The 19,269-nt window shown below is 34.5% G+C and overlaps 1 protein-coding gene and 1 long non-coding RNA gene across 4 annotated transcripts; one reads left to right on the top strand and one right to left on the bottom strand.

Moving 5' to 3' along the window:
• Positions 1-707: 707 nt before the first annotated feature.
• On the top strand, positions 708-2,492 carry LOC133317865 (CBL-interacting serine/threonine-protein kinase 6-like). The gene has a single exon (XM_061519748.1). The coding sequence runs from the start codon at positions 1,014-1,016 to the stop codon at positions 2,337-2,339; it is 1,326 nt and encodes a 441-aa protein (XP_061375732.1). The 5' UTR covers positions 708-1,013; the 3' UTR covers positions 2,340-2,492.
• A 1,906-nt stretch (positions 2,493-4,398) lies between these two features.
• LOC133317906 (uncharacterized) lies at positions 4,399-12,710 on the bottom strand. 3 transcript variants are annotated; one of them, XR_009752395.1, is made up of 4 exons: positions 11,213-12,710; positions 11,040-11,115; positions 5,953-6,054; positions 4,399-5,039 (listed from the first exon to the last, which is right to left on the bottom strand). It is a non-coding gene; the product is annotated as an uncharacterized LOC133317906 (long non-coding RNA). The 3 variants fall into 3 exon arrangements; XR_009752397.1 differs by having other exon boundaries at positions 4,399-6,054; positions 11,213-11,340; positions 11,676-12,710; XR_009752396.1 differs by having other exon boundaries at positions 4,399-6,054.
• Positions 12,711-19,269: the final 6,559 nt, after the last annotated feature.

Genomic DNA, 19,269 nt, shown 5'->3' with positions numbered 1-19,269 from the left:
TTTTTTTATAATTATTGTGCAGATAAGTTATCTGCAATAAGTTCAATACGATGTTATTTTAAGACAAAAATTATGATATTTTATAATTTAAAATTATTTCAAGATTATAATAATCTTTATATTTATAATTTTTAAGATTTTAATATTAAAACGATATCGTTTTAAAAATAAATGCAGATAACTTATTTTCAATTACACAGGGAATATTTTTTTCAAATATAAAACCCATTAGTATTATCGAGTTTCGCAAAATGCACCATTATTATGAATTTTGTTGCAGGCCATGATGATTTCTGAGCTCTTCCGTGACTGTCAACATATTGAAAATTGACCATCCAAATCCTAACTTGTAAGTTGTAGCCACACAAGAACTATCCACTGCATGTCGCACTCAACCTGCAAAACATGACCACATATTTACTTACGTTCGAGCGTGATATTAAATGTACTGACAAATCATCTAACGCACCACATATCCATCACAAACGAACTAGTAAAGTATTATATTGGGAATAATTGTGTTGTGTCTCATTACTCATTATTATTATTTTTACAATTATTATGGTTGAGTCGGCAAAGAAGGGAAGCCAATGCGACGATTGTCCATACACGTGTCCATCAAGATGTGACATCTCAACCGTCCGATCAAATCAATGATTAAAGCAAAGACAGACACGCTATAAATTGGAAGAGAGGCAAACATGTTATTGAACTTCGCTACGCTGGATTGAGCGAATTGAAATAAATTGAGTTAGATTCATAAGAGTTGTGGGCAATTATTCATTTGAACACATCCTTGTGTAGGGAATGCAGAGAGATGAGAGGACATTGTCTCACTCCAACTGAGGTAGTTGAAACTGCCAAACGCGGAATCCGCGGCAGAAACTGCCACCGCAAACACGTCGAGGACGGGTGATTGAGAAAGAAAAAAAAAACCAATCTCCGACCACCGTAAATTAATTTCTTCCATTTCTCTAATTTTCCACCATAGTATTATATTATTATTATTATTCATGATGTGTGACAAAGGCAGCAGCAGCAGTAGCAGCGGGGAGGGTCATTCAACTTTGCTCCATGGGAAGTACGAGCTGGGTCGGGTTTTGGGTCATGGAACATTCGCGAAGGTGTATCACGCGCGGAACTTGCAAAACGGGAAAAACGTGGCGATGAAGGTTGTTGGGAAGGAGAAAGTGATCAAGGTTGGGATGATGGAACAGATCAAGAGGGAGATCTCCGTGATGAAGATGGTAAAGCACCCAAACATCGTCGATCTTCACGAGGTTATGGCGAGCAAATCCAAGATCTACATAGCCATGGAGCTCGTTCGTGGCGGCGAGCTCTTCAACAAGGTAGCCAAAGGTCGATTGAAGGAAGATCTCGCCAGATTCTACTTTCAGCAGTTGATCTCCGCCATCGATTTCTGCCACAGCCGCGGCGTTTACCACCGCGATCTCAAGCCGGAGAACCTCCTCCTCGACGAAGACGGTAACCTAAAAGTCTCCGATTTCGGCCTCAGCACCTTCGCCGAACACCTCAGGCAAGACGGGTTGTTGCACACCACGTGCGGGACTCCGGCGTACGTGTCGCCGGAGGTTATTGCGAGGAAAGGCTACGACGGTGCCAAAGCTGATATATGGTCTTGTGGGGTCATACTTTACGTGCTTCTCGCTGGGTTCTTACCCTTTCAGGATGATAATTTGGTAGCTATGTACAAGAAGATTTACAAGGGTGACTTCAAATGTCCACCTTGGTTCTCTTTGGAAGCACGGAGGCTCATCACGAAGCTCCTCGACCCGAACCCGAATACCCGAATCTCAATCTCCAAGATCATGGACTCGTCCTGGTTCAAGAAATCGGTGCCCAAGAGCATGGTGAAGACGAAAGAAGAGCGTGAGTTTTATTTAGAGGACAAGTGCGAGAAATCGAAGCAGCCGGCGACGATGAACGCTTTCCACATAATCTCTCTCTCGGAAGGGTTCGATTTGTCGCCGTTGTTCGAGGAGAAGAAGAGAGAGGAGAGGGAGGAGCTGAGATTCGCCACCGCGGGGACTCCGAGCATTGTTATATCGAGACTGGAGGAGGTGGCGAAGGCGGTGAAGTTCGACGTGAAGAGCAGCGAGACGAAGGTGAGGCTTCAGGGACAGGAACGTGGGAGGAAGGGGAAGCTGGCTATTGCGGCTGATATTTACGCCGTGACGCCGTCGTTCATGGTGGTGGAGGTGAAGAAGGACAACGGTGATACATTGGAGTATAATCAGTTCTGCAGCAAAGAGCTGCGTCCTGCTCTCAAAGATATCTTGTGGACTTCGCCTCGTTCTGAGAATTCGACACCTGCTTGAATCTCCCAACTCTAGAATACTATGTTGTGTGATTCTCGTTCTTTGTTATTCTTGTTTAGAATTAATTCTTCTCTGTTATGCCTCTTGTATCTCTGTCACCCAATATGGTAATTGCCGTAGCCCATGATTAAAAAGAGAGATTAAGAATCGAAATCAATGATTCGGTGTATATGTTGATTTTGTTATGTGTTTGTGTGTTGAATGTATGTGTAATTGGACTTCTCGGGCTTACTGGCTTAGTTGAAATTCCTTTTTCCTTTTACTGATTTCATTAGTATCTTTGTTTTGTTCATTATTTTGCTTTATCCATCAAGAAGATTATTATGACACAACCCCAACGCTTACCTAATACGAAATCGACTCCTTTGTGCCGTTTATGTCACGAATCCCATGTTTGTGATAAGGATTTGGTTGTTTGGATTACATAACCATCCATCCCACCCGCTGAAGAATTCATTCAACATCAGTTTTGGCGGCTAGGTCTTGGAAATTGGAATAATAATTATCTTAAAGTAAATATGTTTTTCAACTGTGTAAATAAACGTGTGTTAATCTTTGAATTTTAAAATATTAAGATCCGTTCAGTTTAACAAAGAAGCTTAATTTTCTTTTTATTTTATTTTTTAAAATCTTTATATTTGAAAGCCCAGCAGCATAAATACTTTGTACATTTACAATTTTTTGGTGGCTTAGGTCAACGTTTCTGGACGAGGCTATATATGAGATTCGGTATCAGTACGAAATGATTCGATTAATGATCAGGTTAGGTATGAGCGGAGACAATATTTGCACGTTACTTATGTGCCGATTATATACAAAGTTTTTGTTAAGAACCTATATTGTTTAGTCAAAGGACTAAGAACCAATTACCGTATAATACATAACCAACAACTCTTGCGTTGCATTTTAATATTTTAACTCAGTAAATTAATGAAATATATTAATTTTTTAATTATTCAAAATAGAAAATATTAAATAGAAATACAACAAATACTTAATTTTTTAAGAACTCAAAAAATCATTTTTTTTCTTTAAATAAGTTAAAGAGTATTAATAGATATAATTTATCATAAGTTTAACATTCTTCAAAATTTAAATAAAAAATGTACTAAAATTATATTCAAATTAAAAAAAAATAAAAATTCCAATGACTATGCCCTTTATATTATCTCTTTCTCTCTTTTGTGACTTGGACATTTCACAGGGCGCTATATAGTACTTTCAATTATTAATGGAGACTGCAAAGTCTAACTTTATCTGTTTCAACCAAACAGCTTGGATATAATTGTCAATTATTGAGTGCCCTTCATCTCCTTCTTTCTTTCTCCTACGTCTCTTTTCTATGGTGAAGGTTTCTTTGGATTACAACCAAGGAAATTTTGCAGCTCTAAGAGTATGGTAAATTGATATAATATATCAGACTTGATAATTAAAATAGAGCTAGTACGTCACCCTCTAAAGTATGGTTGCACAGTTTGTACGTACTATACAAATGTTGACAGAAGATTATTTGACCATTTTGTCCATCGTTAATTAATTAATAACCATTTTGCTCCTGATTCAAAACTATCCACCAATTTGTCCCTCTTTAATCGATTAATTTGCATTTTTAATCGATTAAATGGTTGTTGGGAGATTTAATCGACTAAATCTCCCTACTTAATCGATTAAAAAATCACACTGACTTGTTTCTGTTGGGAGATTTAATCGATTAAATAAGGAGATTTAGTCGATTAAATCTTCCAACAACCATTTTTGCATGTTTTGACCATTTAATCGATTAAAAATGCAAGTTAGTCGATTAAAGAAGAGCAGATTGGTAGATAATTTTGAATCAGGGACAAAATGATTATTAATTAATTAATGAGAGGCAAAATGGTGAAAAAGTCCATGACAGACCCACCTCCAGCCCAACAAGCCCGTCCAATAGGGCTCAACAAGAAGAGAAGTGCCAAAAAGCCCAGCTAGCTTGGGATAATTACCCTATATTAGTGGTACTTCAGAATAGGAAATTGATAAGGTAATTAACATGGCTGCATAACAGAATACACAACCACAATAAAAATATAATTATGTCATGACGTATCATTATCTCATTGAGAACAATAACGGATCCAATTAACCACAACAAAAATATAATTGTTATGAGCATTTTCTTCTAAAATTCAAGAAGAAGAAAAAATCACTAAAGCAATTTTTGGCTTGTCTTCTGGGGATGACGAGTCCATTCTTCACACCAACTCCTTCACATGATGAGAACCCTCTTATTTGATGCATCATATACAAGTTAAGATCATTTATTCATTACTTCTAATAACTAAGCAGAGAGTTATCACTCATCAGAAACTCCACAAACTTGAGTTGGTACCAAGTGTTGAACAACCATCACTCCATCATATTGAGCACAACCTCTTTTACTATATTGACTTTGAAAATCTTGATAGTTGTGCTATTATAAGCCTTACTTGCATCATGTACAGACATGAAGAGTCCTAGCCAAAACCGCACACTATTACTACATATTTGTGCAACCCAGTTCCCATTTTTTTCGATGCATGAGACATGGAAACTTTGCAAAGGATTCATAGCCATATTGTCAGTTGGAATAGAACATTTGAATACGCATCTTCTGTTCTTGCATTTTCCCCACCAATTGCTAATGCTTTCGTGCTTGACATGTAACTTCCATTTAGATTCTACCTACGGCAAAAAAACTTAAATATCAAATTTCTTCATTTTGTTGACGTGCATTTGTGTGTAAATGTCCAAATATTTATGTTTTTCTTTTTTGATCAAAGTGTGTGATAGTCAAAATATATACTACAACATGAGCAAAAACATATCCAGGACGTATGCAAAAATACAGTGTCAACTATGAAATTAATATACCTGAATTCAGCGGTGTACAGTTCCCGACACAGCATCGAAAAAATTTCAACCACAAACTAGAACTCTTATATATAGTGATATAAATATATGAGACACAAGTAGAATCCAGAAGAAATATGTTACCAAAAATAATTTAAATGAAAACCACAAGCCATGCAGCAAACAAAAGAAAATGGCAAAAACATACAGTCTTAACTACAAAATAGAAGGTTATAGTTGAATATTCCAACAATGCACCAAAGCCAAAATCATTAATGATGCAATGCAAGTCACACGTATGTAAATTCACACCTACAAATTTTAATTCTATCATTTATCTAGCATATAACGGTAACAATATCAACAACTCTAAACAATAACAGAAGTACTGGCAGTACCTTTCAAAACAACAAAACTGCACAGCATATTCAACAGCCAACAAGACTTCAAAACTCATTTCGAAGACAGATCACATAATAAACTAATGAAAAATGAGATAAGCAATTGAATCTTGAAATGAGGTATATTTTAACATATTACGTATTATCAATGTAGTGACATCTAGTCATATACTTCAAAAAGAAATTCAAGCTCATAATGTTTTTAATTCCACAAATTATACTGAAGAAAACGGGAAACTGTAAACCCTGATAAAATTGCTTATCCTCTTCTAAGTAATCACAAAAGGGTATACACTTTCAGATTCAAGCACACAACCAAGGTTTTAAACTGTGGACCGCATCACCTGATGATGCTGCAACATCTCAGTTGTAGCTGCCACTGCAACTGCTTCAGGCTGTGATAATGCAAGCATAATATAACAAGACAGCAACTGCAATTTAAAACCCTGCACATAACAAAGCACCATATTATTATGACTTTCCGATGAAATAATATGCAACAAAATCGGTTGACTTAAAAATAATATAAAAGATTATGTTCTTGCTCCATTCCTATAGTCAAATCCAGTTGATATTTCTAGAATTGCTTCTATTTGGGAGCATCTTGGTTTAATTTATATCCCTTTCATAAGTGTGCACTATATGGTTAGTAACAATTTCTGCACACAAAGAATTGTCTCAAGAGGCTTATTTCAACAAGTTTTGCAGGAAAGCCTTTTAATCTTTTGTAGATAGAGATAAAACCCATTGGTGAGTCTTCACCTAATATTTGAAGCTATTGAGATGAATGGTTCCTTCAAATACACAACATCAGAGCCAGCTATTGAAGCAAAAGAGAGAACTGAATAGTATGAGAGATAGAAAGAAAAATAATGAATCTGTTACTGGTAAGTGAAATTTGAATAGAAAACAGAAGAGAGACTTCTCCTTCCAAGGGTTTCCCCTTCCAGAAGAGAGTCTTTGCTCAGTTCTCAATTCTAAATTCTCTCTACCATGCTCCTGCTATTGAAGCAAAACTCCCTGTACCTAACTACCCATTCCCTTCATAGATTCTAAGTTAAAATCTCGATTTATTAGTATGTTTTTACGATTTTTTTTTCATCAAAACAATTATACGTTTTACAATTTTTTATTTCCCTTCTGATTTTACGTAAAATCTCGATTTTAACTACCTTGACTATAACAAACTAATTAAACATCCAAAGTAATGAGGCCAACTAGAACCTTGTTCCTTTTTATTCTTCTAGGTCCTATCAAGTAATGAGGCCAACTCTTGCTAATCCCTTTCTCTTAGCTAAATTAGATTTCAAAACAAGACAATACTGGTTGTCATGGTCTTGTCTACAACCAAGTCCCAAGCCCATAAGGCTTTTGATAGGTGAAGTTACAAATATATTTTATTCGTAACATATACCTTAAACTTCTAGGATGAGTGGCTAGTTCATTGACATTTAATTCCTTTTTTTTTAAATATTTTAGCTCAGTAAGCAACACTAACCACCATGGCCGGCCTTGAATGCAATGTCTCTTCATCCAATTAAGCTTATGGGAGAGTGAAAATGCCCTTAAGCCCAAAGGTTAAAGGCCAACCACGAAATCTTACTTGATAAACTCATAATGGTTATGAAGATTTAAGTGAAATACACTGATCTTAACAAAGCTTGATTAGCTATACCCAAGCCAGTAGGAGTTATGACTATAAATCGTTTTTTAGGACAAAATGTAATCACTAGAGGGTAAGGCTTCTCCAATCCAAAATTAAAATTGTGTTAAGGAGGAACTTTATTTGCACCCCAAAAAGCTAAATCAAGTTTTAGTAATGGAAAATACTACTTGGCCAGAATTTATTTGCCATAATAAGTTGCCAGGCTTATTGACTCTTGTGCGAATGAGTATTAAGTAGTCCTTACTAGGGGCCTTTGACTCGGCTCGTGAAGGCCTGAGCGTACATGTCTAAAATTGATTGTTGGAACAATGCTTGGACTTGTATAAAAGCTCGTTTAATAAAAAGGGCTCAGGCTCCAATTCAAAAGCTCGGCCGTAGAGCCTCTCAGGCCGGCCTAATATATTAATTTTTATTTTATTTTAATTTTTTATACTACTTGTGATAGCTCTCTCTCTCCTCAATCCATTTCATCCCATTTTATTAATTAAACATACTTTTTGAATGATTTTGTTTTATATTATGCTGTTTGGATATACATTAAATTTATGAATATTTATGGAATTACTAGTGCTGTTGATTGTATATTTGCTTGGATAAATTTTTGTTGTCTTATTTTTTTTTTAAACAGGCTAAACCAGGCTTTTATTTTTTGTAAATAAGACAGGCCACTGGATGAAATTATATTAATAACAGGTAACAGGCTTGGTCAGGCTGACACATTTAAACACAGGCTTAGCCTTTTAAGACCAAAGCTCGGCTCGGCTCGATCCGTTAACACCCCTAGTCCTTACCACTTTGTTTGATCTAATGACGACCCTTGAATCTAACTAAAGTATGACTAATTTTTCAGTCACATAGGACTATACTCTTGGGTAGTTAAACATTTCGATATGGAATTAAGAAATCTCCGAGCATACTCAAAGTTGTTGGCATAGCCTAAATGTAATCAAAGAGACCATCAACAATACAAGATGTCCCTTAATACTGCTTTTCCTATAATAACCTAGGCAGCACATAAATGTATCCTCATGTCATGTAACAGTTAATAGAGGCCTACCTACTTTTATTTTGCAAGCAGCATGGTTACCACAACCAAAATGGCTATGGCCAGAACCTGATAAATTAAATTATCCTCATGTCATTGTTCAGTGCATTCAGGGCTATCTACTGTTATTTTGCAAACATAATTACCGCATCCAGAATGGCTATGGCCGCAACCTGATAAATTAAACTGCACCAATGTTTTTAAATCCTATATGTCAATATTTACTTATTACTTGTTAGTTCTCATTGTGATTTATTCATTTTAGATCCACTTATTTAGTGTTCATATTCCTCTTAAAGTGAGTTGTTTCCTCACGGGACATGTCTTGTGTGATGTTGTACAACAGACAAGTATATCACAGCCACAAGAGCAACACCTTTAAGATAGATAATATACCTTATCTAATGAATTAAATGACCCAAATTCAACCAAGATACTAGTAGAAAATACTACTCTCAGCCACAATTCTATACAATGAATTGCTCAAACCTCTCACCACCAACGCACTCCTAATGACTACTTAAGATAGAAAAGTCTTTGGGATAACAAAAAGGCATGCAAGTTGTATATGAGCAGCCTTCAAGGAGGTAACAGGAATCAATGAATAGCTTAAATGGAGAATATCTGAGAACGAAAACAAAAAAACAAGTCCAATTGTTTCAATTGGAAAAAGATAAACAGGAGTGACTTCAAATTCATTATAGAATATCTTCATATGCATGGTACTTTCCTTCCCACTGTAAGGGCAAAGTAACATCTATATTTAGTTTTCAAGCAATACAAAATGTGCTTGAGAGAGAGAAAGATCAACTTCATACATCTACAAGAATGAATTATATATCCAAGCAAATCTAGTGCCACAATAAAAGTTAAAAGACTTGAAGGTTAAAAATATTGATATACTAGTTTTTACAAGTGGATATTTTTTTCTTTCAAAACATCACTTTTGTTTTAACATATCGTATTTCAAATTTTATATGCTTTCAAACAATGATATATGGCTCTAACAAATACTTGATTATAATAAACAATAATAATTCAAATTTTAAGCAAGCCAAAGGACATGGAATTTGCTGATTTCTAGACATTGAAAAGCGTATCACAAAAGGATACTACAGAAAAGGACTGGAGCAAGTTGAATTCAGAAACAAAACGGGGGGAAAAAAAAAGGAAATACTCGAGAGATGTATATTAAGCATTGGAAACAAATTGGAAGAATAAAACAAATAGACAAACTTCATAAATTACAACACACATGCAAAGAAGTTTGCACTCTAGGGAAGTAATAGTTTAATGAAGCCACTGCTCACTAACATTAGCATCAGCTTTTAAGGGAAATTGTTCTTTACTACCCAATTATCTATAACCATCGGTGGTATTGATTCATACACACTCCAAGGCAGCCCATACATGCATAATCCAACCACTATCATGGTCAAAGTTATCAAATCGCAATTCAAATCATGAATCCCCAAGCTAAATTTTGAATTGTGAATTGTAAATTATATCAAATTGTAAGATTCAAAGATACAATGAAACTTGAAAAATATCATATAAGTGATTATAATGCTCAAGGTAATATAATTTTAAATTAGGAACAAGGAATTGAAAAGTGACTCCAGGAAACCTATGTTTCAGAAAAATGAAAACAAAGTTATAATATAACCAAATAACTAAGGTGCATATACAATATGATTGAGTGACTATGTGAAGCCTCTCTTTTAAAAGAGCACAAATAGAGCAATGGGAGAGCCAAAAAGTATAGTGAGTATATATGACTGGGAAACCCATGCATGTCTCAGAAGAATGAAAATAGAGCTATGAAATATCAAATAGGGTCATTCAATAGCGCTCATTTAATTCCTTTTCATTTAACAATTTAAGTTTATTTGACCTTTCAATTTCTTTTATGAGAATTGAAGAAAGAAAATAAACAAATAAATAATGAATTTTTGAATCGTTTGATTTGTATAGGTGGTACAGAATCACATTGAAATTTTCGTCAAGCCAGTAATCCTTCATGATGTTGATCATAACTTGCTCAATGATGTCACCATCCACATGAGAGGTACCTAAACACTACCATTACAGTGACTAACATTTGCTTCACCTCTCATATGCTCAATAGTTAGTGTTCCATTCATTTTCAAGAGTTACTCAAAACAAAAGAGGTTAATTACATGAGTTTCAAAATTGAACTTCAATTAATAATAGACAATTCAGTTCTTTTTATAGTTTTTTCTCTTATCCTACCTGGAGAAGAATAAAACATCGGCATTTACACTCTCGTTATAATTTTGGTTACTAATACAATGAAATAACACAATTCCATCATATTACCATATTTGCCAAGCCCTTAGTGGGCTAAAAACTTGAACAAACATAAAGAAGTTCAAAAAATGAAACTCGGAAGACACTTCATCCATTATACCCTAATTAAACATAAATTCATCCATTATACCCTAATTAAACATAAATTCATCCATTAAATGCAATGAATGGTGATTTTTCTACATATGTTATGCCATAGAGATTTATGTAGCACTAGATACTCCACTTTTCTAGGATAATTACGGTAGCATACATGAGGGGGTTTCTCAAACATGCTCATGTCACTTAATGACCTTTGTTTCCCCCTCCTTCCCTTTCTCCATCATTCCCTCTCTTCCTTGAATTTTATGTGATAATCGTGATCAATTAAACTAAGACTCATACCATACCTGAGTGATTATACTATTGTAGTGCTTCAAGTTCTTCTGGACACAGTTCTGTGGTGACACCGACCAAACAGTAAAGCTGAAAAATAAATATTTTCTCAAGTGAAACTTTAATGAAATAAAAAAAAATAAAAAAAAAATTCTGAGAATGATCAGCTAATTCGAAAATATCTAACCTGAATAAGGAAAGTTGCTAGCTGCTTGAATTTCTTTTATCACGGTAGCAAACAAATGCATACATATGCCCACAAAGGGAAGGAATAAATCTAGGCATATTTAGCTGATGGGTTTCCTTTACCTCAGGCTACAAAATAAAAAAACGGCATTCAAGGAGACAGAAGATATAGTTTAAATATATGCATCATCTGATTCTGACCCTTCAAATTCAAAAACTTTAAAAATATTATATATATATATAATTAAGCTAAACCCATGATTTGCCCTTTTCTGATGGCTTCTCTAAACTGCTACTTATCAGGAGAACAGCAAATCAGAACAAAAGGGGGCTAGGCACAAATTCTGAACCAGATTGAAGGCGAGAAGGAGAAAAAAATAAGAATAAAAAAACAAGGGTTTGACGAAACCTCACCCAATATCCGTTAAATGATGAACAGTAACAGAGACAGTAACAAGGCGTACCTTCAAGAACTCCATTTGGGTTCGTGTCCACCGTGAAGAAAGTACCATAAAAAGTCACGCTTTGAAACTCCATCACAGTTGCATAAACCCATACATATAATATAATATAATATAATATTATGTGATAATAATATATAATATGAGAAATAAAGAAATAGAGTAAAACACAAACAGATAAGGGTGAACTAGAAACAACGAAAGGATAATAGGCAGATAGGTGGTCATATATATATATATATATATTCTTAATTCCTCCACTAATTAGAAGGATGATCATGTAATATGTGTCATTTGCAGGGCTATAATTATCATCCATTGGCTCAGAGAAATGACTAGAAGAATGAGACAAGTGTAGGTGAAAAAATGGAAACAACACACCAGAAGAAGAAAGAAAAATGAGAATCTGACAGAAAGAAGAGCGAGCACGCACCCTCAATTGTATGCAATCATACAATCACAAGTAGCGTGTGCTCACTCTCTTCTGTCAGTCTCTCAGGTGTGTGTCCCTCTTTTCAATATTCAATATTGTAATTGTTGTCATGGTTGAGAGCTGATTGAACACAGAACATGATGAAGATTCATTTTGTTCTTCAGCTTTCCAGCTTGAAACTAATTAAAAAAAGGTGTATGCTCTCTCTCTCTTTTCTGAATTTTGATGAGTCAGTCAGATCAGAAACCTCATATCCTCCCATCTTTGGCAAAGTGCATAGCTATATATATGCAGCACTCCACTCACCCATAATCTATTCTAATAAATGAATTAGGGTTGTTAAATTTTCTTTGTTGCTTGCTTGCTTTCTGTTTCTGTCCCCCATTTCCTTTTCTCTAACAACCAACACTCAACATTTCCCAACTTTTATATCCAAACCCTTTCAGATTTTTGTTTTTCCCTGAAATTAAAAAAAAAAAAAAAAAAAAAAGACTTTTTGACTTCCTGTGCAACTCCACTGTGTTCAACTCCATCTGGGTTTGATTTAGTGACTTCCAACTTCCAGCTCCATCTAATTCTTCTTGTTACAGTAAGGTTCCTGTTCAGGAACGGCAAACAGGACAAAATAGTACACAAACACGACACATACAACAAACACCAACACCTACAGTGGAACAAGGACAGAGTGGGAACGTAGGACAAAGGACGTAATAAATATCTATTGGTCGAACCCACAAAAATGGTGGTCGATTTAATAATTAGTATCAGATTACGGCATTTTTGACCGTATTAGTTCGTTTTTTTCAAAAAGTTTGACGGAATTAATTTTGGTAGACTATCGTATTTAGACACGACATCTTAGTTATCACGTTTTTCCTGGTAATAAATTTAATGAAAAATTTAATACCATCAAACTTTTAAAAAAATGAACTACTACGGTTAAAAACCCCAAAAACCAATATTATATATAGGTTGGTTAGGGTGTGGAATCAATTTTTTTTTTAATTTTTGCTTCCGAGGACAAAAATGGATAGAAAACACGTTTGGTAAAATTGGTTTATTTTTTTGTTCCGGAGATGAACCAATTTACTTTTTGTGCTGGGGAACAGAAAAAAGAATAAAAAATTTTCTATTTTTTTATTCATGGGAACAAAATAAGAAGCACTTATCTCTCTCAATTACTCTCCACCACTACCATCATCACCACCGCCACCACAATCTCGACACTACCACGGCTACCATCGTTGTACTACCACCACCACCTTCATGTCACCACCACCGTCATTACCACCACCACTACCATCACTGTCACTACCATTATCACTACCACCGTCACCAACCACCACCGTCACCATCATCGAAGCCACTGCCACCCCCACCACTACTACTGCTATCGTCGTTGTCGCCACCGCCGCCACCATGTCATCTCCATCACCATCGCCGTAGACACTGCTGTCACCACCACCATTATCACGTCGCAGCCACCGCCACCACTACACCACTGCCACCGCCACCACCATGTCATTATCATCACCATCGTCGCAGCCACTGCCGTCACCATCACTACCGCCGCCGCCGCCACTATGCCACCATTACCACCATTGTCGCTGCCACCACTACCATTATCATGCCATTGCCACTGCCACCGCCGCTACATCATCGCCACCGCCACCACCACCACTATTGCCGCCACCACCATCGTTGTGGCTACTAGTGTCACCACCACCACCTCTACGTCACCGACACCATCACCATCATCGTCACCACCATTATCCCTACCATCACCGTCACCATCACTACCAACATCGCCGCAACTACTACCGTCATCACCACCACACTACTACCACCACCATGCCACTATTACCGCTGTCACCGCCACCATCATGCTATCACCTCCACCATCACCACCACCATGACGCCACCACACCATATGAAAAGAAAAGTGATGATTCGAAAAAAAATTATGCTTAATAGGAATGATTTTTTATTCTATTATTTGTTGTGTTGTCAAACGCAATTCTCATTCTCGGAATAAAAATAAAACATGTTATCAAATATTTTTTTTTTAAAAAAAATTGTTCCAAGGAAGAGAAATGGAAAAGATTTGTTTCTTTTCAGAAACAATGACAAGGAACAAAATGGTTGCCATGTATACCCTTAAGCTTTTTATATTGATTAGGGCTGGCAATATGGGCCGGCCCGCCCCGGCCCGCCACTAGCCCGCCCAAAATGGGCTGGCCCGCCCCGGCCCGTTTTGACAAAATGGGTTGAATTGAGTAACCCGGCCCGTTTTATGAGTGGGCTGGCGGGCTACGGGCCAGCCCGCCTAAAATAAAAAAAATATAAAAATAAAATACAAAAAATTAAATTCTGCATAAAATCACATAAAAAAATCTGCATAAAAGCATACAAAAATCTGTATAAAATCCTAATGTGCTTATGAAACCAAGAAGATCAGTGTTTAATAATCTGCATATAAATATGCATCTTTCAATCCAAAAATAATAATAAAAAAATAAAATCATATCAGGATAAAATAGAATAACAAAACAAGTAACAAAGTGTTGTATGAGCAGTCCACAACAATTCAAAAAAGCCACTTGCAAGCAGAGAAATCTAAGATACGGAGCTACATAACAATTGGGTAACCTAAAAAAAAAAAAAAAAAAAATGACTTGGCGGGCTGACCCATATGGGCTGGCGGGTTTGGCGGGGCGGGTTGGGCGGGCTGGTGGGTTGAAAGACTCAACCCAGCCCGCCCCATTTGGCAGGCGGGGCGGGGCGGGCCAGCCCGGCGGGCTCAGCCCATTTTGCCGGCCCTAATATTGATTGAGTATGGGGAATTTTTTCAACTTTTTTTTTCCTTAACAAATAGTCAAGTATATATTTTTTTAAAATTTTACATAAAAAAAGTTTTTTTATGACGAATAAAAAAAGTTAAAAACTCTTAGACGAGGCGTTTTTATTAAGATTGGAAATAGTTTATTTATTTTATATAAAATAATTTCCCATGTTACACTCATAATTAAAATGTGGGTCTCATCTTATTTTTTTATTTTCTCGCTTTTTGTGGACCCACTCAAGTATTGTGTGTGTAACATAAGAAAATATTCTCATATAAAATGAAAAAATTAATCTCCTATTAAAATATACACAATTTTTTTAGAATTAATCAAATATATTTCTATAAAATTCTTACAATGAAAAAAAATTAAAAGTTTATAGGAGGAATTTTTTTTAAGATATGAAGAAACTTTTTAAAAAAAAATAGAATTTATTTTTTCAAATAACTTTTTTTTAATTTGAATTTTAAAATAAACTTTAATTAAAATTATATTTTTATGGCTAAAAGATACTTTTAAGTTAAAAAATGTAGTATAAAAATTATTTTAAAGTTCAAGTTCAAAAAGGAAAAAGTTGTTTGATAAACTGACTGATAATTCTTTCTAAAATTTTGGTGTACATCTTAAAAAAAAACTCCTTCAAAGACCTTTTAATTTTTTCTCTTTTTATTCATTATAAAAAAGTTATGATAAAATTTTTTACAAAAATATGTTTGATTAAGTTTCTCCCTTTATAGAAAAAAGAAGTTAAGAAAATATCCGGTACAAAAAATTTAAGCTCATATTTTTTGATTTAAAATTAACTTTTAATATAAAAAAGACATGTTAGACAAGCTCTTAATTTAAGATTCAAACAAAAAGAAAAATAACTTTAGAAATTATATACTTTGAAAATATTATCATTCCACTAAAATCATAACACATGGCATTGATAATTAGGCATGTTGTTTGATTACTAAAGAAATATTTTAAAATTAAATCTTGACTGTTCCTAAACTATTGATCGAGTATTACTATTAAGTATAACCGACCCTAATACTATTATAAGTCTCACGTTGATTACCTATATAATTAATGTGGCTTTACAAAGCTATGAGTACTTCTTTCCTTTGAACTAGTTGTTAGGATGATAACCTCACGTAGAGGCCTACTTATAGGCTATATTAAGGTATCATACCTTTTAAAGAGTATTGCACTGGATACTGATAAAAAAGTGAAGCCGCCAAAAGACAAAAAAGTTACCATCAGAAATCTTTAACCCATATAATATATACTGGAATTGGCGTGCGTAAAAAAATAGAGGAGAATGTTGTATTTTATTTTCTGAAGATTTACTTCTTTTATTATTACTATTATTTTGATACATGAAGAAAATTAAAAAGCAAAAAAACAAAAGAAAGAGCATCAACCGACACCCCTAACTCGATGAGTGGCTGAGGAGTCCGCAAGTAAAATCATGAGTAATCGAAAAAGACCAAATCATCATCCATATCTGAGCGGTCGAGTAGGAAGTTCGTCAGGTAATCGGCATAGAAATTAGTCTCCCTCAACGTGTGAATAAAGTGAACCTGCCAATTACGTTTGATCATTACTTGAATTCGAGTCACCAAAAATGACTCACGAGCTTTCCCACTATGCCTAGTGAACAACGCGACAATAGAGCTTGAGTCGCTCATATTTAAAATATACTACCTTTTTCTTTTATTTTTAAAATGCATCAAATATAAAATAAAATTTACATATCATATTTCATCTTGTTTATTATTTTCCTTCTTTTGGATAAATATTGTTTTATTTATTGCGTCATTCATTATATAATAGACATTAGTTTAATAATTACCATGTAAAATATACACATAATTTTAATTTTTTATTAAAGTCACGTAGCTTCTATGACTTGTAATATGTTTAGATTGTAAATAATAAATCATAATTTGATTTAATAAAACATGTTTTATTTTACTTCTACTCAAATTATATTTTAAGATTCAAAAACATATTTAAATACAATTCAACTAAAATTTTGTAAAACATATTGTTTATAAATAAAAGTCAATTTACTTGATTTTTTTTTGTAAACATATTGTTCCTTCATAACTGAAAGGTCATGGGTTTCAAATCCAGGAAACAGCATCTTTGCAATTATGCAAGGATAAGGCTGCGTACAAAGATTTTTTTCACCCCACACTCGCTAGTCGGGTCTAACGGAGAGTGATTTTGAGTTTTGGTTTTGAGTTTACTTGATTTAAACTAGAGTTTCTTATTTAAAGAAAAAAAACTAGAGTTTCAAATGTGTAAATAGTAATATAAACAATACCAACCCACCTAAAAAATAAAATAGTAAAAAAAAACATCAATGTTAATTTTTTATTTGTAATCTCTAACATCTAAATATTTCTGAAGTTTAGAAAAAAAAAAGCATTAAGCAATATGTCAAAGACAAAAGAATGATTTAAGCCAATACTTTCATTTAACACAACTATATAAATCATATCTTAAGATTAATTAATAATTTTAGTGTTATTACATAACAAAATAAATGACATCAAACATGTGAATATTTACAAATGATCACATCTTTACATCATGTAACTAGAATTTAATAATCATCTAGTTTGATTTGTATAGATATCAAGATTTAAATCCAAAAACAGGTTTAAATTTCTGCTATTTTTTGTGTTAATCAACGGTGAATAAAAAATAATCTTCCTAGTAAAATAATAGTATTATGGTCCTAAAAGAAAAGTTTTTTGTCCCATTTAATATTCATATAAACCAACCAAGTTATAATGTAATATTTAATATATATTTTTTATTCAGTGACATGTGGGTGTTGTCCCACTCCACCCTGCCCCTAACTCGTTTTAAACCACCCCACATATAAGTAGGTTATGTTGGATTGGTGGCAGATGCGCGAACATACGGGACTAGTGTAAGAACCTGCACTGTTAATTAAGGAAATTAATTAAATAATATTGATATTAATGAGATAATTTCATAATTGACCCTAATAATTATGATAATGCTTAAATAATTATGGTAAGTGATTAATAATGCTGAAAGTCGCATTTCTGACGAAAAGTGTAAATACCGGTTCTGCTCCTCAGTATAAATGCATACCGATGGAGTATCCGGAAAATTATAATAAATGCATGAATATTCCTAGAATAATATGTAGGATTGTGATTTCAAGTTTCTAGTCAAAATAATGAGAACTGGTGCCAGAACTGATACTGGCTATGTAAAAGCGCGTACCGGAAATGTGCTGCGAAAAATAAAATAAAAATATGACAAATCCTAGAAAAATGGCTAGGTTCAGAATCTAAGGTTTGAGATTAAAATGCTTAGCGTAGATATTATTGTTAATACTGTGTGTTTTAACTTAAGTGGACTATATATAGCCACTTGCACACAACCCTAGGCTGATACTCAGTCATTTCCTGCATGGGTTGTGTGTGTGTGTAGCTGCTGCCTCCCTCCCTCTTCACTTTTCCATTGGGTTTTCTTCACTAAATCCTTTGAGACACCTTTTTTTTTAGAGATAATCCATATTTAACCTTGTAAACACTGAGTAGTTGGCATTGAGGGTGAGTAGATAACCTTGCTCTGAGTTTTTGGTCACTGGTTTGGTGGAGTTAAGGGTTGTTTTTTGAGTTTTGGTGTGAGTGGGTCATCTTCTTGGCATTTTGAGCTCCAACCTTGTAGTACATTTTCGTGGTTCCTTAGAGTCAGTACCTTGGAGCTGTGTTGGAGGCTCCAAGTCAGTGCCATTTTCGGGGTTTTAGAGCTTAGAGGTATAACATGATCATCCTTTGTGCATTTTCATGATTTAAGCTTGTTTAATCTGTTAAAAAGTGAAACTTGGATCATTGGAGTAAAGGAATGTGTTTCTGAGTTCATAACATGTTAATAAATAACTGTTTAGGGAGTTGTTGGACTCCCAATCGCTTTAGGACCCTTTAAATTGGACTTATGCAAAAGAATGTTCGAATTTCTGCATTCTGATGGATAAGTATTCGAATACTTTTCGGGTAGTATTCGAATACTTGTCCTCTGGTAGTCGAATACTCCTTGCTGGAGTATTGAGATACTTTTCTGGGAAGAAAAATATTCAGATACCTTGAAGAAATATTCGGATACTTGGTAATATGTGAATACTTAGGTATTTGTATTCGGATACCTGGTGGTATTCGGATACTGGGGGAAAAAGTATTCGGATACCTTGTGGTATTCGGATACCTTGTGGTATTCGAATACTCGAGTGAAAATATTCGGATACTTTCTGGAGACTTGAAGTATTTGAATACTCATCAAGGAGTAT

Source organism: Gastrolobium bilobum, unplaced genomic scaffold (genome assembly GCF_033153095.1).
Source record: "Gastrolobium bilobum isolate Gb01-03AN ecotype WA unplaced genomic scaffold, APGP_CSIRO_Gbil_v1 utg3966, whole genome shotgun sequence".
Taxonomy (NCBI): domain Eukaryota; kingdom Viridiplantae; phylum Streptophyta; class Magnoliopsida; order Fabales; family Fabaceae; genus Gastrolobium; species Gastrolobium bilobum.
This window is presented reverse-complemented; position numbering and strand designations above follow the sequence as displayed.

What these genes read in the sequence shown, in the direction of transcription:
- LOC133317865 (XM_061519748.1), top strand. Translation starts at nt 1,014, where the DNA reads ATGATGTGTGACAAAGGCAGCAGCAGCAGTAGCAGCGGGGAGGGTCAT.